The sequence below is a fragment of the Rhinolophus ferrumequinum genome, chromosome 12 (assembly GCF_004115265.2).
Source record: "Rhinolophus ferrumequinum isolate MPI-CBG mRhiFer1 chromosome 12, mRhiFer1_v1.p, whole genome shotgun sequence".
NCBI classification, from domain to species: domain Eukaryota; kingdom Metazoa; phylum Chordata; class Mammalia; order Chiroptera; family Rhinolophidae; genus Rhinolophus; species Rhinolophus ferrumequinum.
Window position 1 is genome coordinate 8,996,799 of NC_046295.1, and position 27,997 is coordinate 9,024,795.

The 27,997-nt window shown below is 41.6% G+C and overlaps 1 protein-coding gene and 1 long non-coding RNA gene across 5 annotated transcripts in view; one reads left to right on the forward strand and one right to left on the reverse strand.

The window, feature by feature from the left end:
• Positions 1 to 15,567, reverse strand: part of LOC117031839 (uncharacterized) — a 26,406-nt gene extending 10,839 nt beyond the window's left edge. The window contains exons 1-4 of one of the 2 annotated variants that reach the window (XR_004424628.1): positions 15,260 to 15,567; positions 11,146 to 11,225; positions 9,013 to 9,111; positions 6,426 to 6,605 (exon numbers count right to left, since the gene is read on the reverse strand). This is a non-coding gene — a long non-coding RNA (uncharacterized LOC117031839). Of the gene's footprint in view, positions 1 to 6,425; positions 6,606 to 9,012; positions 9,112 to 11,145; positions 11,226 to 15,259 lie in introns of those variants that run through there. The other variant, XR_004424629.1, reaches the window with a different exon arrangement.
• Positions 1 to 27,997, forward strand: part of LOC117031838 (zinc finger protein 37A) — a 97,582-nt gene that overhangs the window by 46,023 nt on the left and 23,562 nt on the right. Inside the window, exons 1-3 of one of the 3 annotated variants that reach the window (XR_004424626.1) lie at positions 16,275 to 16,438; positions 18,360 to 18,521; positions 23,154 to 23,713. Coding sequence is in view for 1 of the 3 variants with exons in the window: in XM_033122636.1 (XP_032978527.1) it covers positions 18,417 to 18,521; positions 23,154 to 23,280 (232 nt within the window). In the remaining 2 variants the exon portion in view is untranslated. Of the gene's footprint in view, positions 1 to 16,274; positions 16,439 to 16,623; positions 16,779 to 18,359; positions 18,522 to 23,153; positions 23,714 to 27,997 lie in introns of those variants that run through there. The other 2 variants (XM_033122636.1, XR_004424627.1) reach the window with 2 other exon arrangements.

Sequence of the window (27,997 nt, forward strand, 5' to 3'; positions counted from 1 at the left end):
CAAAGGAGATGGCAGTCCCCGTGGAGGATTGGCAAACAGACTTTCCTCATGTGCCTCCTGCGAAGGATATCTATCATTACCTCCCAGTTTTTATTGACACCTTTTCCTAATGGGTAAAGGCCTTTCCTAGTGAGACTGAAAAGGCCTCAGAGGTCACCCAGTCCCTACTCCAGGAGATAATTCCTGGATTTGGCCTGCTTTGCTCCTCACACACAGTGATGGACCTGCTTTTGTGTCTCAAATTACTCAGCAGGTCTGCGAAGCCTTTCAGATTACTTGCCACATACACTCCCTCTGGGAGCCCAGTCCAGGGTAAGGTGCAGAGAGCTACCCTGCTTGTCAAGAGACACCTCACTAAGCTCACCCAGGAACTCCAGTCATCCTGGACCCAGCTTTTACCTCTAGCGCACCTTATGCTCAGGATAAATCCTCGCTTGGACATTCACCTGAGTCTCTTCGAACTTCTCTCCTGGAGGCCTTTCTTATCAACAGACCTGCTACCAGATCCTGAATTTAATGCTTTAGTCACATATGTCTCCTGTTTAGGTCAGGCCCTGAAAGAAATTCATTCTCATGCTAACACCCTTCTCCCAGCTCGGGACTCTTCCCTAATGGGATCCAAACATCCAAAAGTTAACCCTGGAGACTGACTCTTAAATTACTTCCCAACAGTATAAAACTCTACCATCCATCTTCTGGGCCCATCAGGTCCTCCTGACAATACTTATGTCAGTGAAACCCTTGGACACCCTTCCTGGATACACTTGTATCTCAGATAAATCTTGCTCCTGAGCAAGACTCCAGCCAGGAAACAACGATACCTGAAGGCACCCCGGACACCTAGTCTTGTGAGCCAACAGAAAGACTTAAGCGTCTCTTTAGAAAGCAAGTAGATAAGCAATAATTAATACTACTGTTTTAAACCACCCGCTCTTCTGGCCTCTTATCCTCCTCGGCTCCTTTCCATAGCCCTTAACCAGTGAATAAGGGTTTACTTCCCCCTCACGGCTAGAACTATTCTTCTCACTCTTAATATATACTTATTCTGGCTTCTACTACTTCTCTCCCCTTAATAACTCCTCAAAGGTCACTAATACCCAGGGAAAACATTCTCACTATCCCCCAAATAGCACTCCAGATCTTTAAAAGGTCCAATTCTACCTGTACCCACCTTTGTTGGATCATGTAGATTTCCTCTCACTGGGAGGAGGGGCTTATCCTGCATGCGCAAAGGAATTGGTTCTGATGGAGGTGACTCTCACTTTGCATGTTACTTGGACTCACTGTCTCAAAGGTCTACTGACTCCAGCCTACCAGCTCTTATCCCAGGTACAACAGAGCTTCCCTGCCTCTCTCCATACTAAGGAAAAGCCTTATTTAGGACCCCTTTATACACAAACAGAATTAAGACATTCTCTCTCTGTGTTACTAGGAAGCCCTCTGCATATTTTCATATCCCGTATGCAGGACCCAAAATTGCAATATGACCTTCAAACTCCAATTCCTTTCTACATACTCCACATATTGACATTCAGCCTTCAGGACCCCACCACGATTTCCTAAGCCTGGGAATTTTACAGTTTCACCGTTCACCACCTCAGGCTCTCAGTTCTGCAATGGCAGACCTGAGGGTCCCTGCCCTCAAAGCTTCTGATTCCATCCTACAGACTACTCAGGACACTTTCAAGTTTCTACCTCATACCACACAAAATTGCAGAGGTTAATCATTGATCAGACCCATCCTATATTATTCTGAGAACTGGAAATATATCATTGTAATACCCCATGTGGAGGCCCTCTGGGGGCCTCTCTATTAGCCTCCCAATATCATGCCATGGCCTCTGTGGCAATTTTCATCTGCTGAACTTATGAACTATTGTGGGAAAGCAGAGTTGGTCATGCTTCCCTCCCGGAGTTATCTGCTGACCCTGACTGGCCTGTCAGTCCGAAAGGTAGGATGCTGCGCAGGCGCAGTCCATTCTAACATGTAAATGTAAATATCCTATGTAAGCACTTTTGGCTGTAAGCCACCTTTGTATTGATGGGATATAAAAAGCTCCAGCCGTTTTAGGGGCGGGGTTGGGGGGTGCGACTGCTGAGCTGGACTGCTGTGAGACAGGCTGCTGAACCCTGTAAATAAAGCATGTGTATTTTGCCTTCGGCTCCATGCATCTTCTTCCGGCTCCCTGGGACTCAGACACCATATCCCCGGGACTCAACTCACTCAGACACTGTATCCCCGGGACTCAACCCACTCAGACACCTGTCGCAGCGACAAGGGTCCCAGCCAGGTAAGAGAGTCTGGATAGGAAAACATGTGGTCCCCACACAGTGTGTGGTACCCAGTGGCCACTGTTCTCAGGAGCTGGGCCCCCGTGGAGGGGTGGGAGGACGTTGATGGTTCTCCAGCCAGCATAGATAGGGCCCTGCAGGTTTTAACTGAGCAGGTACCAGGAGAGTCGCTACTGGCCATGTGGGCTGGATGTTCCTCACTGCATTGCGTGGCACCAAAGAAGAAGTACTTACTGAAGTAGCCTGGGTGTGGGACCTGCTGTCTCAGGAGGAAGCGCTAGAAACTCAGAGTCTGTCAGTTGGAGGAGGAGCTCCGCAGTGGGGGTTCTGTGGCAAGCACCTCCCCCAAGTTCCCAACAAAGGACGCCCGGGAGGCTGAAGACATCCCACACCCCTGCGTTTTGTCCCTTGTGCAGCAAAAGGTAAAACATGAACCACTTTGGGCCTTGGGGGCATTACTGCTGGCAACCCAGCAGTGACTGAGTTCACAACTTACACTCCCTGTACTCCCACGGAGTTGCGAGACTTGGGGCAGTAGTGCCAGCAATGCCCTGGTGAGCCGCTGCCTTGGCTGCTGCGCTTGTGGGTAGAGGGAGCAGATAGCATTCATTACATATTCCAGCGAATACCATCCCAAATCAGTACATACCATAAAAAGCAAAATTTCTTTAAGTCCGTTCCAAACATTTCCAGTGATAGAGGGTTATATGTGCTCCATGAGCCAGAACAAGTGTGTAGGCACAGGGATCTCTTAATGAGTCCCCAAAAGGAACAGGGTGTACTTAATTCAGTGGCCATGCCTTCCTTAGCTAACCCTGCATTCATGGTATAAACCAATGACTGTATTTTGGTTGTATGTGCCTCCAATGCATGGAGGTGTTTAATGGTGTCATCATGAGTGGTCTGTTGTATGTCCAAATTTTGATGAATAGCTTCCTTGACTGTGGTGGAATTAATCCAAGGAATTGGTTTGCTAGAATGTGCCACCAGGGATGGAAGGAAGCAGAAGATAAATGTGTATTTGTGGAGGTCATGTAACTATGACCATTAAAAGCAATATTAATAACATTCAAAACATGAATGCAAGCTGTAAAGGTTAAATTGTTATTTGACGTGGCTGTACGATTAAAATAGAATAACAGATTTGTTGCGTGTACACAAAATCCATGAGCCATCACCCAAGCTCTATACAAGTGTTGGGGTTTCAATTTGTACCATAGGAATATCGGAAAAGGTAACTTCCACAGGTTGCATAGTGAAGTAAATAGATGAAGTGAAAGGATGAACAAGATCTCTAGAAAGGTAATAGCCTTGTAGATAACAGTGTCTTTCAAGGGGAACGAAGGTTCATCTCTGAATTGTGACGGGTGTAGCATAAGTGTCATAGAAAAGTACTGAAGCTGTATCTATTTGTTCTATTAGATTGATCTGACGTTCACTATTGGCCGTACAGCCAGATGGCCTGGAGTAATCCATTTCTAACAGAGAAGAAGTGCTCCAAGAATTAGTAGATGCAATATTATAGTGGGGACAGATCCCAGAGAGCAGTTTCCAGGCTCTTGGCCTCACATGGAAAGCTGCTGGCTCAGGTAGTAGGTAACCACCAGCTGTGACTAGTTGGCCATCAGCCGTTACCGGTTAGCCATTAGCCACTGATATAACTGCTGTGGCTATGTTGGTTGGTTGGTTGGCTGGCAGAGAAGCGGACGGCAGATTGGGCAGCGTGTGGTTCCTGCTTCCTGTGTCTCCAACCCAGCTGCCAGCGAGAATATAATGGTATGACTCCCTTATCTATGGCTCCATTGGTGTTCCTTTTTGGCCTCACCATATCCTACGTTCTGGTGCGGGGAGCAGGATCAGAGACCCTGCATGACAACCAAAATTAAGGAGTCTCTGAATGTCTGCATAGGCAAGCTACAGCAAAGTATACATTTTATCACAGCATCCTCCTAGCTGGTTTTCTAAGTATTGGGATCTAAGAAAGAAGAAATTTTGTTCTAACTGCTCATGTTCTTGTTGTAGTTGTTGAGTTTTCGTAAGTGCATGGATAAGTGTGTCATGTGTATGTAACAAAGAATTAATTTCACCTATAGAAGAAGAAAGTTCATGTACAATGTCCTGAGTTTGTTTGAAAAAATGTTGTCTGGTTACTTGTTCCTCCAATAGTTTCCCTCTTATCTCCTGTATCTCAGCTTCTTGTACTCCAGCAATGAGGAAATTAGTAATCAGTCTGGCTGCTAACAGTACCTGTAATGGTTTCCTAACTTTAAAGTCATCCAATGGTTTCATCGTGCCTAAATTAATTGTCGTATGATATCTAGAATCTGTGTATGCCTTACATTCAGGGAGTAGATATGCCACCCTGAAATCATCTAAATTAAAGGTAATGTGTACCCTTCTAGGTGTAGGTCTGTATAGCAGGCGTTTAGGCTGCAACGTAATAGGTAATGGTCTGAATGTAGTACTGATTACTGGAGGTGGTTTAACCAAACCTGATGTCCATTCTGGTTTATAATGTTCAGTTCTCAGGCAATGTGTTCCACTGAAGCAACCTCTCTCTATAAATACGTGGTCCTGGTATATATTGAGGAACATGGCATTTCTTCCATGTCATTATTGCTAGATAAAGGTCTGTTCAGTATTGATTAAGGTGGTGTGTCTTATTCCTACAAGTGGTATGTGAGAAACAAAGGTAACATACTTTCAGCTGCTTTTCATTGGAAGCAACATTTGAAAAGAATAAGGATCTAGTAGCGTATGTACTCTTGGCAAGTTGGTAAAGAACCTCCCAAGGTTTCCCACCACTCAGGTGAGCGTCCTTGGAGGTGTGTAGAAACATTGGTTGGAAAATAAAAAGAAGATCTGAAAAGGCATGAGGTTGACTAAAAGCAAAGTAGGAGACTGTCTCTGAAGAATATCTGCTCGAGCAGATCCAGTAATAGACATTACCCTGACATTTGTGTGATTATTTTTAGTAATGCTATAGGAAAAGGAAGTATTGTATAATAAATCTATCCAAATGTCAGCAATATTGTTAGCTTTTCGTCCCTAAGGGAAAATATGGGCCTGCAGCTACGAGTGAATAGTGCCGCATTGCTGTTACTATCTCTGGCTTGTGTGAGCAGGAAAGGAAAATAGAGTAGCCAATAGTTTTTTTTGAATAGCTGGCCTATGGCTATCCTGCTGTGTGCCTGCAAAAAAACGGTATTTGAACTTTTTTTTTCTTTATAAGGCTGTTGTAAAGTGCAGCCACAATCTGTGAGGTTAAAAGTCAGCTTCCGTACTAGGGCAGTAGCCGTAAGGAAAGGTATCCAAAGGACATACTTCTCCCAACCAATGGCTTTGTATGTTTTCAAAGTTACATTAAACCATGTAACATTGGCTTTTCCTATAAAGATATATCCCTCCATGTCTGATGTATCATTAATATATGTAAAGGTGGATATACCCTGGTTATATTTAGAAGCTTGTGCCATAATGCAGGGTTAGAGTGATTCAGCATAAGATAAGCCATGTTCTGACAAGGGTTGGCTCCATTTTTACATATGATATAAGAAGATATGCTGATCCTTAAGCTTCTACCTGTATTAGATATGAACAGTATAGCACGAGATTGTGTTTCTATACCTACATGGTTCCAAGTTCTCTGTGTGATAGTTGCATTTACAGGGAAACAAACAAAAAGTTTTTGAGTTTTTAACCAAGTATTGTTCTTCAGGGGTATTGTAGTATAATTAGCTCTGTATCCAATTGCACAAATGTGTTCCAGTTTTGGGCATGCTTCTATTATTTCCTGGTCCAAATCTCTCTGAGGGTATTCCAATGGCCTATTAAGATTAACTAATGTGGATGTAAGAATTGTAACTGGTGGATGAGTGATCCAATGCATTTCTGCTGGTGAAAGGGTAGTTTTGGTTCTATTAAAAAGTTTTGAAGGAGAAAAAAAATTGTCCAAAGTGTTATACGAAATATTAAATAGTGAATTTTCCACACATTTATGAATACAAAAATTTCCAAAGACTGGGAAATTTGGAAAATCTGTCAGTTTATATGTATACCAGATTCTACCATCTTTGTCTGTGGAAGTAATATTGTAGGAAAGTAGATATCCAAATCTTCCTGTTGTAGGTGTTTGCTAGGCGAGAAGCGGAAAGGACAATAGATTAGATTGAGGATGGATGGCTTAGCTGTCGAAGTAGCACTACTGTTGGGTGCAGTACTTTAGTAGTTGTAATGTTATTGCTCACCTCATAACCCTCGTAATCCCCATCATGATACTCATCATAAACACCCTCTTCCTCTTCTCCAGGTACCTACCAAAAGTAAAATTCAAGCATTAATTGGAAGCATGTAGAATTAGGGCTGAGACTATATGGTTAATTCAGGTGGTATCAATGTCCATGCCAAAAGGTGTGTCATTATATTGTATAGAGCCTTTGTGAATTTTAAGTTTCTGCATCCTCTAGGTCTTGTAAGTATACTGAACAATGAGATGTTATATTATTAAAATCCTGATTTAATGTACAATAAGCCAATTGTGTACATTCTATCAGTGTATCCTTGCAGGTGTGGACATCTTATCTTTGTGGTGTTTGGTGTGTAAATTCCCTCCATCTCCTGGCTGTCTGCAGTCTTTGCAATATAACCTGCGTGCATCTGTCCTGTGTCTAGTACAGACAGCAAAAGGATCGAACCTTGAGCCGTGCTAGAGTTCGTGCTCCTCCGTTTAAAAATGTACTCAAAAGCCTAGAAGTATTGTATATAATATATTCAGGAATGTGTTCCTCTAATCCTGGTGCTGGAAGGAGAGTGGCACCTGTGGGTGTCCTATATGTCTCTCTAGCAGGTGGTAATAATGTAATGGGAGATGGAGCTTCAAGAAGAGTTGTAGCAGAGATTGTATTATTAATAGGGTCTATACCTGCGAGTATAAGGAGGGTGGAGAGGAAAAGTTTCTGAAAGCATGTATTCCAAAAATGGAACTGCATAATGACTAGGAGTAGGTAATTCAGGTCTAGCAAGCAAAATTTCAGTGTTATGTTCTCTCTGATGCTTATAAAGTAACTGAAAAATACAATGTACCATATATATACTAAAAGCCAAGCAAATCCTATATTTCCATATTCAGTTTGCTGTCTAGCCAAAAGCTGTATGCTTGAACAAATTTGTATCAGTAAGTCCTTATGCTCTTGCATTAAGGACTTACAGGCATGAGAAGATCAAATTTATGTTTCCAAGAAGCATCTTCTTGCGGTTCCTATCTAGAGCCACAATGTTTACAGAAAACACAAGGTATAATTGGTAAACGTTTTACAGGTAGCCCCTGCAGTGTTGTTATCCTGAAAGCAATTTCTAGTCCCACAAATGGTGTAGTGTCCGGTAAAAAAACATGGCTGTATAGATTAGGATCAAATAAACAAAGCTGAAAATTACGCAAGTGAATCTGCAAGGCGAAATCATCTGTGATAGGGGTAAAGTTAATTAGGGTCTGATTTGTAATTCCTGTAATCCCCTTCTAATTTCCCTATTATTTGTTCTTCTACCCAAAATGTAGTTTCTCTGAATCCTAGTTATAATTTCATCTTTTGTCCAATGTTTTGGTTCTGAAGGTCCAATTCATGGTCTAGTTTTGGCATTCCTATGCATGGTAAAAAATTTAATCCTTCTAGTTAACTATTTCTGTGTCTCTGTAAAGGTGTCTAATAGTTGTCTAATGATAATAGTTTGTAGTGAGACTAGGTTAAGTGATTTTCTAAAGTTTAAAGCAATCTGTAGATTATATTTGTACCATGTTATCTTGTTGCCTTACAGCTGGCAAACCGTTTGTTCCCCTGCACGCTTCCCAGGATTTCACAAGGGAGTGTCTCAGCAAACTGAGGCCTGATGGAGAGATATCAGAAAAGCTTCCTTGAAAGGATGTCTCAGCAAACTGAGACCTGATGGAGTCATATCGGTCCCTCCCCTTCAGAGGATTCCCTGGGGTTGTGCATGTGCGAAGGCAAAAGTACAAGCTGGAACACAATGGGGACTTTTGGAAAGACAGCCAGCAGGCACGTAATTCACAGATCTTGACAGTAACATCTTCAATTGTTAACCAATAAAAGCTATGTGTTGGCCCGATTAGGGGTTCAGTCCTTGAGACTTGAGTCCCTTGGCCCTGCTTGCACTCTACTCTTGGTTACTGTCTTTCTTAACCCTGTGCCACCCTTCTCGCTTCCTACAGCTCTTGTCGGACAGGACGCGACATTATCTGTTCTTCAGATTTTCTGTAAGTGTAATCCACGTATCCAGGCATTCTACAGTGGAGAATATGTTTCACTAAGCATGCCAAAGACTAAAAAGCTGGTTGTTTTACTTTCTCAAATTCCATTGCCCTAATTTGTCTGTTAGGTAAACTTACTGCTATATAAGTGCATGTGCAGCAGTCTCTATTGCATAGCCTATGTCCTAAATTATACAGGAGGGATATACCCTCCTGGGGCCCCCATGACCTGATAATGGTTTGGGGGTTTGCCCAAAGGGTTTATTTGAGACACATGCCATCCCCTCTGGTAGGTATATTCACAAAGGAAAAAGGTAATATATAAAATAGTGAAAATAAGGGCTGGTAGTACTGCCAAGTGAAGTTATGTTGGAGCACAGAAATAAATAAGAATAGTATAAACGAATTCAACAAGTGTAAGTACTACGAAAATATGTAGTAAAAAGTAGCAAGAATACTTAGAAGTTTGGGGAGATTTGGTTGGTTTTGTGGAGCTGTAACTGTACACGTCCTCCGGAAGTCCAATAAGTACTCCCTCCTCCAACGGTGATTATATCCTGTGGGGAGACTTTATTTTTATGATTCTTAATGGTGACTTTATAAGGAATTTACAAGATTTGTTGTCAATTGGAAAATTGACAATGTTTGGTGAGCAATTTAGGTAAGAGTGAGATGGCTCACGACCAAGTTTTCCCTTTGATTTAAATGGAAATATGCAACATCCAATGCCAATGAAAAGAAGAATGTTGCTCTAACAATTTTAGTTCCTTTTTTTTTTAAAAAAAAGATTTTACTGGGGAAGGGGAACAGGACTTTTTTGGGGAACAGTGTGTACTTCCAGGATTTCTTTCCAAGTCAAGTTGTTGTCCATTCAATCTTAGTTGTGGAGGGTGCCGTTCAGCTTCAAGTTGTTGTCCTTTCAGTCTTAGTTGTGGAGGGCGCAGCTCAGCTCCAGGTCCAGTTGCCATTGCTAGTTGGAGGGGGCACAGCCCACCATCCCTTGCGGGACTCGAGGAATTGTACTGGCAACCTTGTGGTGGAGAGCCCAGTGGCCCATGTGGGAATCGAACCGGCAGCCTTTGGAGTTAGGAGCATGGAGCTCTAACCACCTGAGCCACGGACCAGCCCCTAGTTCCCTTTTTAAAAGTCCATTGAATCTTTCAATATTACCAGAAGCAGTGGGATTATAAGGCAAATGATATTGCCGTGGGATTTCTAAAAGTTGTGCCAGTTTTTTAGTTGCTGTGGAGCTAAAATGTGATCCTTGATCACTTTCAATCATCTTAGGTGGTCCATAGAAACAACACCATCGACGAATTGCTCCATGGGCTGCCCTCGATGTGGGTTGTGACAGGCTAATGCAACTCCGATGCCAGAGAATTTATCCACCAAGGTGCATGCATATTTTTGGGTGTATGAATGTGTTAATGGTCCAATTAAAATCAATTTGACAAAGAAAATTAAAAGTGTGTATAGATGTATGTAAGGTTTGCGGCGAGATAATGAGGTTCGTCAGGCGGGTTGAGGAAAGTGAGTGCTTTATTCTGCGCTCCCGGGCGAGGTTCACCGGTCCGCAGACGGGGGCTGGCGAAGTTGCGCCCAGGGTAGAGGGAGGGAGGCATATATGCGATTTTGGGGGTGGGGGTTGGCTGAGTGAGGTGGCAGATGAGCAGGCCCCCCAGCGCAGATCGGGCACGAGTGGCTGTGTCCGGAGTTGCTTATCATTGCACCAGCGGTCTGCTGCCTTTTCTGGGAAACGCCAGGGGCCTCAGTCTCTGTTATGAGGGGACGGGTCTGACTTGGCAGAGGGGTATGACTTGGCTCCCGGCCGCTTTGACCATGCCCGTAGCTGACCTAACAATGTAGTATCAGGTGGTTCTTTATATCTATATCTGTCACTAAATGTTTTGCAGTCAACGCATGTAGAAATAATATGCTTAATGCATTGCCGTGGAATTTGTAAACCTCTTTTAGTCAGCCAATTATAAAGGGAATGTGTTCCTAAATGGACTTGTTTAATAGTATCACCAACTATAATAGGTTTTTGTTCTGTAACTGGTGTTGCATGAGTGATATAGTCCTTTAGATGACCTGGAGGCTTACGCTCCCTCTGTGGTCTATGTGGACGTGTTTTGGGGTCTAAGGATTGTGTTTTGTCCGGTTCATTAGGAACCTTAAATGCTCCAGTTGTATCATAGTCCTGATATTTAATGGGAAATTTGATTTGTCTCTTTGGCCTAGATAGTGAGTCCTTAGATTCTACCCTTACCTCTGATTTTTTGGTGAGAGAGTCTGCAATGTTATTATAGTATTCTTCTGGTGTTTCTCCCTTTCTATGTGCTGATCCATGTGTGACTAAGATTTTAATCTGTTCAGCCAATAGGCTTAGTTCTTTCTAGTAATCCCTGGACCAGACTTCTCTGCCATTAATTTTGAAATTTTTTTCCATCTTTGTGACCAAATTGTAATTCCATTAGCAACTGCCCAGGAGTCAGTAAAAATTCTGACCGTAGGTTGCTTTTCCTGTACTGAGTGTCTCACTGCCAACACTACAGCTATGAGTTCTGCATGTTGAGCAGAATTGCTCTCACCTTGTTCCTTGAGAATGACCCCGTCCTCTGGCCTGAAAGCTGTGCTGTCCCATTGCTGAGCCGTCTGTGAACCAGAAGTTCTGCAAGACAGGAGACCAGGATGAGCCCACTTTCCTATTGGGACATGGATTTGCTCATCCCTCGGATCACGGTCCGGCAAGTCTATCTCTGCCTTGTGAATCTCCTCTGTGAGAAGACTAGGTTGTCCTTTTGTGGCAATATCCCTGCCTTGGATATACCATTTCCAGGCTAGCAACTGCTGGTCACATGGGATGCCCATTGTTTCTTCTGGCGTCAGCTTAGTCCAGTGTAGGACAGGTACTGAGGTTCGAACAGTGAACCTGGTGTTGCCTGTGAGAGGCTCAGCTGATTTTAAAGCCTCATATAAGAGCCAGACCGGTTGCTCAAATTCAGTATATTTATTAGGAGAGCGTGGAAATCGCTTGGTACAGAAACCACATGGTTTGAACAGTTTATCCCCCTTTTTTCCGGTCCATAGAGACCATGTGCCATGATCTCCTCTCTGTACTAGTTCCAAGCGCAAGTCATCACCTTGTGCTGGACATAGTAGGGTTTGGAATGTGATAACATAGTCTTTTAACTACTGAAAAGCTTTTTCCTGTTCTGAGTTCCAAACAAAATTTTCTGCCTTCCTAGTTATTTTGTACAATGGTGCCAGCAACGTTCCCATATAAGGAAAGTGCTGTCTCCAATAGCCAAACAAGCCTATCAGCCTCTGAGCCAGTACCTTATCTTTGGGTGCTGTTAGAGCTTAAATGTTGTCAATTGCTGATTATGGTACTTGTCTGCCTTGTGAATTCCATGTTATGTCTAAAAATTTAACATTTGTTGCGAGACCTGAGGTCTTTTCCTCATTAACCATTTTGATCTTAAGTCCTGTATCAATTTTTGTTTTTCCTGTTCCAATATATGTTCCTCATCACGCATCTTAATGATATCATCAATGTAGGAGATAATGAGAGAAGAGTACTTGGAGTTGTCAATTGTGTGATGCCAAAATGGAATGTACAATGTGTGGATGATTCAAGTATCCCTGTGGTAACCTACTGAATTGATATCGTGCACCTTCCCACATAAAGGTGGGATATTCCTTGCTGTCCTCTGTCATCAGAATGGCAAAGAACATATCGGACATGTCAGTTGTCACATAAAATTTGCTGTTTCTCTGGATAATTTTATGAATTACCTCCTCAGGGTCAGGCAATGACCCTGGCATTTTGGAACTCATTTTATTAATATTCCTGTAGTCAATAGTTAATCTGTATTGCCTATTTTGTTTTAAAACCAGCCATAATGGGTTATTAAACCTGTGAGAGTGACCTTTAGAGATTATGCCCTGAGTCACCATTTCCTGAATTTTAGCAGTAATTTCCCTATGTCCCACTTTAAGAGGGTAGTAAAGCATTGTTCAACAGGTTTTGGTAGTTTTACTGGATTAATCTGGACAGATGCTAAGTCAACATTTGAAGCCAACTATATTGTTTTTTAAGGTTTTAAGTGGAATAAAGAAAGAAAATAAAGTAAGTAAAATGTCCTTCCCTAGGATGTTATTCTAAATTTTGTCCTATACAGGCATAGGAGTTAATTGGGCACCTATCATAATTATGTATAATGATAGGAATTTTATAGGCTTTGGAGAGTGTATCCTGAAGCCCTTCAATATTGCAGGATGGGAATGTCCCCAAATTCCTGCTATCTGTTTGCTTCAACAGAGTAACCTGTGAGCCTGTATCAATTAAGAATTTTACCACCTGAGGGTGTGAAAAAGATTCTATATATAACTTTATATAAGGTCTATTATTCCGGGTTGACCATGGTTGTTAGCTGTGTCCACCCGAGGGTTTACCAGTTTTCTGAAAAGAATTTTTGAGTATATTGTATCTGTGATTGTTGGACATCTCTAGGATTCCATCTAGGATTCCTACTGAGAGGTCATCTTAAGGGTTGTGTATTTCCCCTACACTTATTTTGAAAATTAGGGCTCTTATAGAAATTACCCTGAAAATTGGAATTCCGCTGTGGATTCCCTGAAAAGTTATTTACCTGCTGATTTCTTGGAGTCCAATTTCTTGGAGACCATCCCCTGTACATATTAATAATGGGTCCTGGTTTTGGAAAAATCTGCCATTCCAGGGCCTGTTAAATGTCTGCCTAGGTTTGTCCTGTTTCCTGGTTTGTTACTGTGGCATAAAGCCTCTCTGGGATTCCTGATTTGTTCATTGAATGCAAATTTTGGAATGCCATGGAGTTGTTCTGCCAGTCTGAGGACCTTAACTATGTCTTCAATTATCCCTGCCTGTGCTATTGAATTCATATATGACATTTTCAGGTGTGGCTGGGCTCCTCTGAGTATGGCTTTCTTTATTGTATTTGAAGCAGTAACCTGCATGGGAGTGTTAATATTTTTGTCATATATCACTGCTAGAATTGCCATTTTTCTAGTGACTTTGATGGCTTGGGCTATGTCCTTCCAGTGTAAAACCATTGCCCAGGGAAGTTAGGTCCACTGTAGGGTATGTGGCTCACCAGACCTCTGTGATCCAATCCCACAGTGTATCACTGTTGGGTATGCCTGAGTTATGGCCAAGAGCTGTTCATTCAACTAAGATTGTTTAGTGACAGCTGATATTTGCCACATCTCTGTTCTTGTAAACATGATAGTGTTTGCTCCTTTATCCCAAACATGAAGGAGTCGTTCTGTGTCTGCCAAATCTTTTTGTGAGAAATCAGTCCTCGTGGTTTAGAGTTCTGCTCTAGTGAATTCTCTTCCTTCCTCTAGGTACTGTGGTTTTCCCTGTCCATGGTTATAATCTATAACCTGTTTTCTAGTTATTACTGGTCTAGCCTGGTAGACTTCCTCTGGGGCCCACGGGTTGTGATAATCTCCTGGATCCTCCGAGTGCAGATCCCTTGGTTTCCATTCATCGTCATTTTTAAACCTACCCTTTAGGTTTTCTGCAGATTTGGTCAAAAATTTCCTGGCCACTGTCTTTCCTTTATTCCTGTCCTCATTGACCTGCGAGAGTCTTTTAAGCAAAATTGCAGGAATTTCCTGCGTGGGTAACCTTGAAATTGAAGGATTCATATTTTTAGGATTTTTGAGATCCATCTGTACATCCTCGGGGGTTTGTACAAGAAGCTGTTTCCTGACCTCTATCTTTGTCTCATACCATGGGTCCTTATTAAGCACAGTATTTGGATGTTTCCTAATGCTAAGCTTCTTTTTTAGGGATTTATCTAAGGTCTACATTCTACGGAAGAGAGAGAGAGCGAGAGAGAGAGAGAAGGAGATATCTAAAAGAAACAGAAAATAAGCTATAAAAGTTTGGATGCAAGAGAATATAAGCAATTATTTTTCCAAACCAAAAATTTCCATTTCACAGTTCCAGCTGTTAACAAATTATTTCTCAATTTTTCCTCACACAATTCAGCTCTTTCATATATTATTTTGGCTATCCAACGTGCCATACATTGTTACCCACTGTCAGCGAGCAGCAGATAGATTTTAAGAAAAAAACTTTCCTTCCTTTAGTTTTAAAAGCAGCGTGCAGCGCAAAATGAGCCAGGTGGGAATCATACCAGCTGCCTTGGGATTACCAGCGCACCCGCTAACCAACTGGGCTAATCGCCCGCCCAGAAGTTGTTTTGTTCTTAAAGGGACAGTACTGATTACGGCAGACTGCACCAATTTACGGCAGACGATGCCAATTTACAGCAAAGTACTCTGATTTACGGCAGCGACTTGGGCGTCAGCTGTGAAGTCAGCAGGGAAGTGAAAGTTATGACCACACTAATTTAAAGTCCAATATGCCAATGCAAACGCCAGCTACACCAATTTAATGTTGCGAGTGCCTGTGACGGACAGTCGTCACATTTTCAGTCTATTTCTGAAAGTCAAGGGGACATTAATCCTTCCACAGGGCCCTACGTCCCAGCGTGGTACTCGTGATGTGAGTGGGGAACAAAGTCCCAGCACACAGGTTCAGATAGAGTGAGTAACACAGCTTTATTTGGGAACCAGTGTCCCTCCAGAGGCCAATGTTCTGGTCAGCACAGAAAGTTATACAGAATAGAACAGAATTTAATGACAAACCAAGTCCCAGAGTCAACTGAGGTGGTGAAGGTTCCTGGTCCGGGAGAGATGACTGGGCCCACGACGGGTCTGAGGCGAGCTGGTTTTGCAAGGAAGAACTTTGGAGTCCCAGAGTATCGCAGCTTGCCACTCACAGATGACTCTGTCATATACTGTCTCACACAGAGCCTTGCAGAGGGTCTTAGCCAAGTGCCCAGTCAGACTGCTCACAGCATTGCTCTGGATTTCTACTTTTATCCTCTTTTCCCTGGACTTGTTTACTTCTTAGGTGATAACCGGAAGTTGTTTCCCAGGAGTTTTTTACCTCTTACCTGATAACCAGAAGTTGCTTGGTAAATATGTTTATCACTCAATTTTGTTATGCTCAGTTTCACACAAAAACATGTTTTTTCCTTTACTCTTATCAGTCTCAAACATATGTGGCCATAGTCCTGTCCCTACTAGTAAACAACTTGTTTTGCAAACCTCAATCCAACATATATAACACATTTTATATGTTCTATACAATATTTAACTATATGTACCTTTATAAAGCCAGTATGTTTTCCTCTGTTATTTCAATATTTTTACACTTAAGAGTAACCCAGTGTGGGGGCGGTGGGTTAGCTCAGTTGGTTAGAGCAAGATGCTCAGAACACCAAAGTTGCTGGTTGGGTCCTCGCTATGGATTATGCTCCCTCCACAACTAGATTGAAACTACTTGACTTGGAGCTGATGGGTCCCGGAAAAACGCATTAAAAAAAAAAAAAAAAAAAAGTAACACTGCACATTCAAGTTTCCCCAACTGTAACCAAGGACTTGGCAGCTATCGCTCATTCAATGGCGTTTCTCCAGGACCACAGATTGTATTTGGCGGTAAAGTTTAAGTTTAAGCCCTAATGTTTCTGGATTCTGAAAGAACCCAGGTAGGAGAGAAAGTCAAGTCCAACATCTTGCTATCATCTATAAAAAGGAGAAACGTAATAAATCGCAGACAGGAGTGGGAGCGGTGTTTTATGGGAAATGTAGTCTTCTATGGAACTGGCTGGCCGCGCAGGACCTTGGGAACGGGTCTTCTGGGGTCTGTCGGCTCCTGTGCAGCTCTAGTCCCGCCTTCCTGCTTCCGCGTGGTCCTTGGTTACGCAGGGAGCACCTCTTGGACCCTGTTTTCTGCGCCGGCTGCGAGGATTCGCATCTAAAGTGAGAGCGAGGGGGTGATGGGAAATCTGGGTGACCTGGGGACAAGCATGAAGTGCCTGGGGGCTTGTGTCTTGGGAGGAGGGAACGGGAGGTCCCAGAATCCCCCAGGCGGGATCTTCAGTGTACAGCCCGCCGGGACCTGTTGGGGGACCCCGGCCCTTGGGGTTCCGGGGGCGCAGATAAGACTGAGCCCGGTCAGGAGCAGGTGCCCGGTGCGGGCCGGGGTGCAGGGACCTTGTGCCCGGCCCCACCTGCAGCCGGACGGGAGAAAACCCAGTGTGAGCGGCAGGAGGGGAAAGCGCGTTTATAATGAGACCGTGAGAGCCAGAAAGCGCTGGCGGTGAGTCTGCGTGAGAGACGAGCTCTGGGGCTAAAACTACCGGGTAAAGTCCAGCGCTGTCACCTGTAGGCAGGGCCGACAGAAGGAACCTGCGTCAGAGTCCGGTTTGAAAACAATGGCGTTCTGAGAGATCAAGTTCTCGCCTGTAAAGCAAATAATCCAAGTCAGAAAATGGCAAATTCAATTATATTCAGAAGGCACTTCTTTCTATTCACTGGGTGGCTTATGTAAACCTCACAGCCACTTTATGAGGTCGGTATAACCATCGGATGGCATTAGAAAAAACAAAAGAAATCGAGGCTCAGGTTGGTGGAGCGATATGAGCAGGTGTGCTTTAAATCTCAGGATTCATCTAAATATCACACTTATCTGAAACCATTGTTACACCCTTCACAGCACTTGACAGAGTGACCTATCCCTAAATGTCCAGGGATAAAATAGAAAGTGAATGTGAATGGACTCAGCACTGTCAAATGTATTCCAGAATTTCTGGCGTCTCATCAGAGTCTTTAGGTCAAATAGAGGCTCCTAGCTCTTCCTGCACTGGCAGTTGTCTGTGGTTTAAGTCTGAAATTATATGCATTATAAGAGTGTCAGGTTTGTGGCCCTAACGTGAATTTGTTTCCCAGAGCCAGGTCCCAGATTTTGGGAAACATTTATTTAGAACAAAGCAGCTCCTGTGATGTAGGAATCGGGAGGGCTCCAGGAACAGGAATGTTCCCTGGAAGAGAACAGCCCTGTTCTTACTCTCCTCACCAGAGCTTCAGAGCTGAGGCAAAAGAACACAGGAAACAGCAGGGCCTAAATTTGCCCGGTCAGAAGTTCTTGCCCCTCTGCCTGGATTTGGAGATACTGCCACGTACTGTAGCCACCACACTGGTGTGACAGTGGAGGATTTGGGTCAGCTTTGAGAGAGGGGTGAGCTGGGGTGGCCCAGGGGTATATTTCTCAAGAAAGGCCACTTTGTGGGAGAGCTTGTGAGGGTGAGGTCTGGGGTAAGAGGCAGCCACACACCGGGTGGAAATCCTGTCCCCACTATTGCTCAGTGGCCTCCCTGCCTATTTTACTCACTCTTTACAGACACTGTGCTGCTCTCACACGTGCCCATGAGACATTATTGATTAATCCTGACCTCACAGAATCCCAAAAATGATGCCTCATGAAGGGTTTCCATGGTGATCTACTTCTGACTCTTTGAAAGCTTTAAAGAAATTGGACCTCAGACGTTCAGTGAGTTGTCAGGAGACTCATAGTTTGTGACAGAGCCAGCAGGAAAACAAGTGCAATTCTGTTTCTCACAGGAAGTCACCAAAACTATCTTATGGAAACTGTGACCCAATTAAAACTAAAATGAAAATTTCTTGCCTTGAAGCCCTCTGTATTACTTCTACTGGGCTTTCTGTGGATTTTCTCCTTGGAGATGTAAGCAGTGTTCATAGGAAAAGAGTTCAGGGATGCAGCCTGAGTATTTCGTGTTAATTTCAATTAAAGAGCAATACCTTATCCTGTGTGTCCTTTAATGTAACTGAGTTGTTTATGTTAATCATTCAGAAAATTAACTAGGCTGTCGTTTAACCATAGAAAACTTCAGTCAATGAAAAGCTGTATGGTTTAGTCCATGTGACCACTTCCTGTCTCATGTGGACAGGTGGTGCCGCCCCTGCACGGTCCTTCCTTGGCCTCCCAGCTGAACCTCCACAGTTCTCTATACTCTCGTCAGGCAGCACAATGAACACATCTCAGGTGAGCACTTTATTCATTTCTCACTTTGCATAGTGATGGATTTAGGAGGCTTTTAAAGGTCCATATATTCAATTCAAAAGGAGAAATAGAAATACAGACAGTGTGGAAGGAAAATACACACAGTTTCAGCATTAGCTCTTGTGTTTGACATGTGGTTTTGGTAGGTAACCTTTGATTCATATATTCCCTGTAATTACCAGTTTGCTGAGATTTCAGTTTAGTCATGAATGTACTTTGAATTTTATTAAGTACTCTTTCCTTATCCATTAAAATATAGACATAGTTTATTTTCTTTAAAATATTCTGAGTAGCAAAAGGAATTTTCTAATATTCATTGTTTTTTTCCTGTATACTCCCTACTTGCTGATGAGTTGGCTGGGATCTTTCTGCTTGTACGTATAAATAAGTATCTGTCTCATATTTAGGTGAGCCTATCATTTCCTTTTCCCGTGTTTCCATCTCATTTTGGGGTTACACTTATATTAGCCTCATGAAAAGAATGTGACTTTTTCATCTTTTTTTTTCCCTTTGTGTAATGTTTTCTTCCCCTGTATTTTATTTCATAAAAATTGCCTGTCGTTTACAGGGGATTGTTGTGTGAATACTTTGAGTACCAAATATGTTTATTTTTATTTATTTATTTATTTTTAAGATTTTTATTGAGGAAGGGGAACCGGATTTCATTGGGGAACAGTGTGTACTTCCAGGACTTTTTCCCAGTAAAGTTGTTATCCTTTCAATCTTAGTTGTGGAGGGCGCAACTGAGTTCCAGGTCCAGGTGCCGATGTTGGTTGCAGGGGGCTCAGCCCACCATCCCTTACAGGAGTGGAGGATGGAACTGGCAACCTTGTGGTTGAGAGCCTGCACTCCAGTCAGCTGAGCCATCCGGGAGCTCAGCGGCAGCTCAGCTCAAGGTGCCGTGTTCAATCTTAGTTGCAGCGGGTGGAGCCCGCCATCCCTTGTGAGAGTCCAGGAATCGAACTGGCAGCCTTTGGCATTAGGAGCATGGAGCTCCAACCCCCTGAGCAACCCGGCCGGCCCCCCCAAATATATTCATTAAAGATCATTGTTCTCTCCTATGTTTTTCTCTAGCCATGTATCTTTCAAAGAGCAGAAGTTTTTGATCAGTCAAGTTTTCAAATTTTTTAATCTGTTTCTTTTATTAGTTATGCTTTTTTGGTCACATGTAAAAAATCTTCCTAAACCAAGGTCACAAAGATTTTCTCTCCTTTTTTGTAAGTTTTATAATTATACTCTGTGATCTTTTGCGTTAACTTTTATGATGCAAGGTATAGATCAAGATTATTTACCTTTGCTTATGCATTTTCGATATTTCAACATTTCTTGAAAAGAATACCTTCTCCACTGAACTGATTTGGGACCTTTGTTGGAAATTATTTGATTTTATATTATTTGTGTTTCTGTTACTGAGGGAGTATACTCTTCTGTTGATGTGTGTCAATCCTTTTGCTAATACTATACTGCGTTGATTACTGTTGCTTTAAAAGAAGTCTTGAAATCACTATTGTGCATCTTCCAACCTTGTTCTGTTTTCATAATTGTATTGGATACAGTATATCCTTTACCTCTTCCTAAGAGTTTTAGAATCGACCTTTCTATCTTTAAAATGTGCTCTGGTTTTGTGTGTGATTGCAGTGACTCTATACATCAATTTTAGACCTCCCTTTAATATTCCAGAATCATGTAACCAGCACTGCAGTGTATAATTCCATCTCTATGTTGATAGATATCTTGAGTGCAAATGGAAAACATTTGCCTCACTAACCCTCTGCCCATTCTCTAACTTTTGTTCTAATCTCAGTGTACGGCTGAGTTAGAGAAACCCAGTTGTCGTCCCTCCTGTATGTCTCCTTTATTACTCACACAGAATATGTTACTTCTGACACTTCTGGTCACCAAATGTATGGGTTGTGTTCACCCACCAAGGAGATGTCTGCAACACCAGCCAGACTTCTTACAGTTTAATTCATCTGACACCATCTGCCTGGAGATAGCGTGAGATCGCACAGGTAAAGGGCTCAGTTCTACAGCACTGCTCCCACCCCACTGCAGGTACCGACTGCAAGTCCCAGTTGTCACCTGTGCTTCTGACCAATCAGCTATAAATGTGAGGTTCCCCGGAACCCTTTCTTGGGTTTGATTAATTTGCTAGAGCAGCTCACAGAACTCAGGAAAAGGCATTTACCGGTTTATTAAAGGACATGGTATAGGATACAGGTGAACAGCAGGATGAAGAGATACATAGTGTGAGCTCTGAGAGGGTTCTGAGCACAGCAGCTTCTGTCCCCATAGAGTTGGGGTGCATCCCTCTCCTGATACATGGCTGTTACGTTCACCAACCCAGAGGCTCTTCATATGCGTACTTTTGGGGCTTTTACAGAGGATTCATCATATAGGCATGATCAATTTATTAACTTTATTTTCATCCTCTCTCTCCCTTCTAGAGAAGTGGGAGGCAGGGCTGAAAATTCCAAGCTTCTGATTATGGCCTGGTCTCTCTGGTGACCAGTGCCCGTCCTGGAGCCCACCCACAGTCACCTCATTAAAACAAACGATGCTCCTGGTCCTCTTATCACTTAGGAATTTACAAGGGTTTTAGGAGCTCTGTGCTGGGAACCAGGGGCGGAGACCCGTATATCCAGATGCTCCTCTGCTTAGGATGGGGTTACATCCTGATAAACCCATTGTAAGTTGAAAATATCATAAGTCAGAAATGGAGTTAGTACAGCTAACCTACCTAACTTCATAACCTAGTCTCCCTTCATCATGCTCGAAACACTTACATTAGCCTCCAGTTGGGCAAAATCGTCTAACACAAAGCGGATTTTGTAATAAAGTGTTGAATTTCTCATATAATTAATTAGGTGTATCACTCTTACAGCATCATAATGGTAAAAAATGTGTAAGTCGAATCATTGGAAGTCGGGGCATGTGTATGTACTGTGTTTCCCTGAAAATAAGACCTGGCCAGACAATAAGCTCTAATGTGTCTTTTGGAGCAAAAATTAATATGAGACTCGGTCTTACATATGAGATCTGGTTTTATATTATAGTAAAATAAGTCTGAGTCTTATATTAATTTTTGCTCCAAAAGATGCATTAGAGCTGATTGTCCGGCTAGGTCTGATTTTCAGGGAAACAAGGTGTATTTTCCCTTACATCAGAACAGCATTAGCATTTACCCCGTTGCTCATGCAGCTTCTCTAGGTACAGCTGTACAGAAATATAATGATCAAAATTTTGTTCCTTTTTCTTACAGGGATTAATTTCCCATTCTTCCTCCTCATTGATTTACCTTAATAAAAGCCATCACTTTCTTTTTAAAATTCAATTTATTGAAACTTAAAAAAACAAAAACAGTTCACCCATTTCTCTTACCCCTCGTCATTTGCCTCTGGCAATCATCCATCTATTGTACGAGCTTAGGTGTTTTTTTGTTTCTTTGTACTTGCCAGCAATATGAGGTCTGACAATTAACTTCGTGAACTCATCCTAGAAAAAGTGCTGCATACCTCATTGCTGAATATCACTACGGTTACCTTTGAAACACTCTCCTTGGGAAGCTATGCACTGATGCCAGGGCCTAGTCCACCCTTCAAAGTAATTTTGGAACTCTTTTTCTGGAATGGCGAACAGAGCTGTTGTCATACTACCCTTGATGTCCTGAATGTCATCAAAACGTCTTCCTTTCAATATTTCCTTTATCTTCCGGTAAAGAAAGAAGTCACTGGGGGCCAGATCAGGTGAATTGGGAGAGTGTTCCAATACAGTTATTGGGGCTAAATACAGTGAAGGGCTAAAAATTCTCTCACAAATTGCCATGTGAACTGGTGCATTGTCATAATGCAAGAGCCATGAACTGTTGGCGAAAAGTTCAGGTCATCTAACTTTTTCACGCAGCCTTTTCAGCTCTTCCAAGTGGTAAACTTGGTTAACGGTTTGTCCAGTTAGTACAAATTCATAATGAATAATCCCTCTGAATTCAAAAAAGGGTAGCAACATTGTTACAGCAATTCCCAAACTCAATTGTCTGTCCTTGTCCTGCATTCAAGAGATCATCTGGTATTTGTCTGACTTATTCCACTTTGCATAATGCCCTCGAGGTCCTTAAATTGGTCTCCTCTATTTTCCTAAGTAAAACTTTCTCCACTCTTGCAGAGCATTGTGTCTGAAAGCGAGTCTGATGATGCGTACGACCTCCAGGGCTTACCTGTGGCTCTTCGTTGGTTGCCTGTTACCCCAGCAGAGAACTCCCAGTGGGGTGTGTGCTCAGGACAGTCCACTAGGGCACAGGAAAAGATGACAGGAAGCCTAGTTATAAAACTGTATCTAGAAAACATTCACTAAACTCATCATTAGTATATTAACTGACAGTCTGTGGTATATAATTAGAAATAAAATACAAATACATCCAGGCATGAGATTAATCTTTGTACCAATTATGTGAGTACCCTCACAGTGTAAGACAATGATACGCCATCATAGGCGTCCTTTATAAAATTTTCTTTTAAGTTCTTAACAATAATTCTGATAGAAATTAGTTTGCAAAGGTATTTGCCATGTCCCCTGTTTCTGAACCCTTGTGATTGAGTAAGAAATGTGCTGTTACAGGCCTCAGTGTCCTTCAAGGACGTGACTGTGGAGTTCACCCAGGAGGAGTGGCAGCGCCTGGGCCCTGCTCAGCGGGCCCTCTACAGAGACGTGATGCTGGAGAACTACAGCCACCTCATCTCCGTGGGTGAGCAGACCTGACCACCTGACTCCTTCTGGAATGCAATTCCTTTTTCCCTCTCTCTTTCTTAATAGTGAAATTACTTTTATTAGGGTATAATTAACATTAATTAAAAGTCAGCAGTGTTCATTGTATAATTTGATTAGTTTTGGAAGTGTCTGTAGGTGATGCCCGCCACCAAATTAATGATATAAAATATTTTTGTCACCCCAAAAAGTTTCCTTGTAGGTCTTTGTAATCATTTTTCCCCTCCCATCCCTCTCCCTGGTTCCTGTCAACCACTGATATACTTTCTGTTGCAATAGTTTTCCCTTCTAGAATTTTATATACATCATAGAGTATTTACTCTTTTTTCTTGCTTCTTTTTCTTAGCTCTTTTAATTTTATTAAATTTACTGTGGTTACATTGCTTAATAAAATGATACGTGTTTCAAGTGTATGATGCATCATTGGTATATTGCATTGTGTGTTTACCACCCAAAGTTAAATCTTCTCCTGTCACCACATATTTGACCCCCCCTTTACCCTTTTTTAACCCACCTTTCCCGCTGGTAACCATAGTGTTGTCTGTCCGTTTTTGTTTGTTTGTTTGTCCTGTTCATTTTTGCTGTCACTTTTATGTCCCGCATATGCCTGAAATCATATGGTTCTCGACTTTTTTCATATAACTTACTTCACTTAGCATGAAATCTCAAGATTCATCCAGTTCACATATGGCAGTATTTCATCTTTTGTCATGGCCAAGTAATCCATTGTATATAGGTACTACCTCTTCTTTATCCAGTCTTCTACTGGCAAACACTTTGGTTGTTTCCGTGTCTTGGCCACTATGAATAATGCTGCAATGAACTTAATGATACATATATCTTTACAGGTGATTGTTTTCAGATTTTTTGGGTAGATATTCAGAGGAGAGATTCCTGGGTCACATTGTAATTGTACTCTTAATTTTTTGAAGTACCTCTGTACTTTTTTCCATAGTGGCTGTACCAATTTATTTCCACCAGCACTGTATGATCGTTCTCCCCCCCAACACACACACAAGGTCTCCAACACTTTTTATCATTTGACTGTTGATAATAGCCATTCTCAGAGGTGTGAATTGTTATCTCATTGTGGTTTTCATTTGCATTTCCCTATTAGCTAGTGAAGTTGAGCTCTATTCATGTATCTGTTGGTCGTTTGTATGTCTTCTTGACAGGAGTGTCTGTTCCGGTCCTTTGCCTATATTTCTTTCAATTATTTATTTTATTTGTTTGTCATTGAGTTATTTGAGTTCTTTATATATTTTGGATATCGGTCCCTTATTAGAGGTGTTATTTGTATATATCTTCTCCCATTTGGTTGATTGCCTCTTTGTTGTTGATGGTTTTCCTTTGCTCTGCAGAAGCTTTTTAGTTTGCTATAGTTCCATTCATTTATTTTTTTCTTTTACTTCCCTTGCCTTTGAGTGAAATTCATAAAACCCTCTGTAAGCCCAAGATCCGTAAGTATAGTACCCGTGTATTTTTCTATGTACTTTTTTGTTTCTGGTGTTACATTTAGGTCTTTGATCCATTTTGAGTGAATCTTGGTATATGGCAACAAATAGCAATCTATTTTAATTCTTTTGCATGTGGCTTTCCAGTTCTCCCAGTACCATTTATTGAAAAGGCTTTCTTTATTCCTTTGTGTATTTTTGGCTCCTTTGTTGAAAATTATTTGCCCATATATGTGTTAGTTTATTTCTGGACTGCCATTTCTGTTCCATTGGTGTGTGTGTCTGTTTCTACCAATACCATGCTGTTTCGTTTATTGTCTCTTTGTAATATAATTTGAAGTCAGGGTTTGATCTGTGTGTCTTTGTTCTTTTTTCTCAGGATTGCATTGGCTAATCAGTGTCTTTGGTGATTTCATACAAATCTGATGATTTTTTCGTTGTATTTTTTTAAAAAACGCCTTTGGGATTTTGGTGGAGATTACATTAAATCCGTATATTACTCTGGGTAATACGGCCATGTTACTTCTGTTGATTTTTCCAATTCATGAACACAGAATTTCTTACCATTTCTTTGCTTCACTTAGTTTTTGAGATTCGTGCATGCTTTTGTGTATCTCACCATTCTTTTTATTCCTAGGTAGTATTTCTTTGAATACGTATACCATAATTTGTCATCCTAATACCAGTTGATAGACCCGTAGGGTTATCCTTATTTATGCTGTTAGGAATAGAGCTGCAGTATCCATTTAAGTACATGTTTGGACATTTGTTTTCATTTCTCTTGTGTAAATATTCAGAGATATGGTATTGTTGTTCTTACTGTCACTTTATAGGAACCTGCCCGATGTTTCCAAAGTGGCTGTGCCGGTTTGCGTGCCCGTTAGCAGTGTCTGATAGTTATGGTTGCTCTGCATCCTCACCTACGTGTGGGATTGGAGGTCACTATGGTTTTTTGGTTTTGTTTCTAATACACGAACGTTGATTTCTCACAGTTGTGGAGGCTGGAAGTCCAGCATCATGGCCCCAGTAGACTCCATGTGTGTTGGAGACCCACTTCTGATTGACGGTGCCCTCCCCACCATTAATCGTTAGAACTTTTTCATCTTCCCAACTGAAGCTATCCGTTGCACACTAACTCCCCATTCTTTCCTCCCCCTCTATTAACTACTGTTCTTCTTTCTGTCTGTGAATTTGACTACTCTAGGTACATATAAGTGGATTCATTCAGTAGTTATTTCAAGTGCCTTATTTCACTTATCATAATGTCTTTAAGATTTCTATATCGAATAAGAGTGGTGAGAATAGACACTATTGTCTCTGCCTTGTTCTCACTCTCAGAGGGAAAGATGACGTCTTTCACTATTAAATATGATGTTAACCATATATATATTTTTAAGATTTTTATAAAAATATAGCTGTCGTACAACATTATATTAGTTTCAGGAGTCATGACAGTTATTGAACAATATCCACCTAGCACTGTACAGAGTTATCACCATGTTATTGCTTATATTCCCTGTGCTAAAGAAGTGATCACCATTATATGTCCAGCCAACATCTGACACTGTACCATGCTATCACAATATTATCGATCTTTTCCCCGCTTTAAAATTTTTCTATTAGGGTTGACATTCAATATTATTTTATATTAGTTTCAAGTATACCACATAGTGGTTAGACATTTATGTAATGTAGGAAGTAATCCCCCTGCCTAGTACCACCTGGTACTATACATAATTCTTACTGTATTATTTAATATAAATGCTATACTTTACATCCCCATGCCTATTTTGTAACTACCGTTTTGTATTTCTTTATCCCTTCCCCTTTTTTACCCTACCCTTAATCCCCCTCCCATCTCTCACCCACATAGATCTAGTACCCATCTGACAACCATACTTAGTTATTACAATATTATTGTCTGTACTCTTTATCCTATATCCTACATCCCCATGACTACTGTGTAACAACCAATTTGTACTTGTTAATCCCTTCCCCTTTTCACCTACTCCCAACCCCTTCCATCTGGGAACCATTGACATGTTCTCTGTATCTATGAGTTTGTTTCTCTTTCCTTTGTTTATTTTGATCTTTAGATTCCACTCATAAGTGAAATCATGTGACACTTGTCTTTCGCTGTCTGACATATAACACTCAGCACAGTACCCTCTAGGTCCATCCATGTTTTCGCAGGTGGGAAGATTTCCTTCCCTTTTATAGATAAATATTATTCCATTATTTATGCTGTGTTTCCCCAAAAATAAGACCTAACCATAAAAGAAGCCCTAATGTGTCTTTTGGAGCAAAACTTAATATAATATCCTGTCTTATTTTCAGGGAAATACAGTATTAGGTAGGGCTGCTGTGTCTCCTGTTTTTACCATATTTCCCTCAAACTAAGACTGGGTTTTATATTAATTTTTGCTCAAAAAGACGCATTAGGGCTTCTTTTCCGGTTAGGTCTTATTTTCAGGGAAACACGGTGTACCCGTTTTTCTTTATGCATTCATGCATTCAGAGACACCCAGGTGGCCTTCTTAGCTTGGCTTATGTAAATAATGCTGCAGTGAACATATGGATGAGCATGTCCCCTCGAAATAACATTGGGTTTATTTGCATAAATGCAGAAGTGGGATTACTAGGTCCTTCTTTGTCTCCTGTTATAGTCTTTGTTTTAAAATCTATTTTGTGTGAGTATTGATGCCCCACCTTTTTGTTTGTTTGTTTCCATTTCCATGAAATATCTTTTTCCATTTCTTTCAATCTATGTATGTCTTTCGATCTGAAGTGCGTCTCTTGTAGGCAGTGTATGTAGGGTTTTTTTTTTCTTATCTATTCAACACCCCCCCTCAATTTTTTGATTGGAGCATTTAGTCCATTTACATTGAAAGTAATTCTTGATATGTATGTAGTTATTGCCATTTTACTATGCATGCTTCTGATTTTATTTTTTGTCTTAAAGTCCCTCTAAACTTCCTTGTAATACTGGTTTGGTGGTGATGAAATCCTTTAGCTTATTCTTGTCTGGGAAGCTCTTTATCTGTCCTTTGATTCTAAATGATATCTTCCCTGGGTAAGTAATCTTGGTTGTGGTTCCTTGATTTTCATCACTTTGAATATTTTCTTCCGATCTGTTCTTACCTGCAATGTTTCTGTGGAGAAATCAGCTGACAGTCTTAATGGGGATTTCCTTGATATAACTAACTGCTATTCTCTTGCTGCTTTTAAGATTCTCTCTCTGTC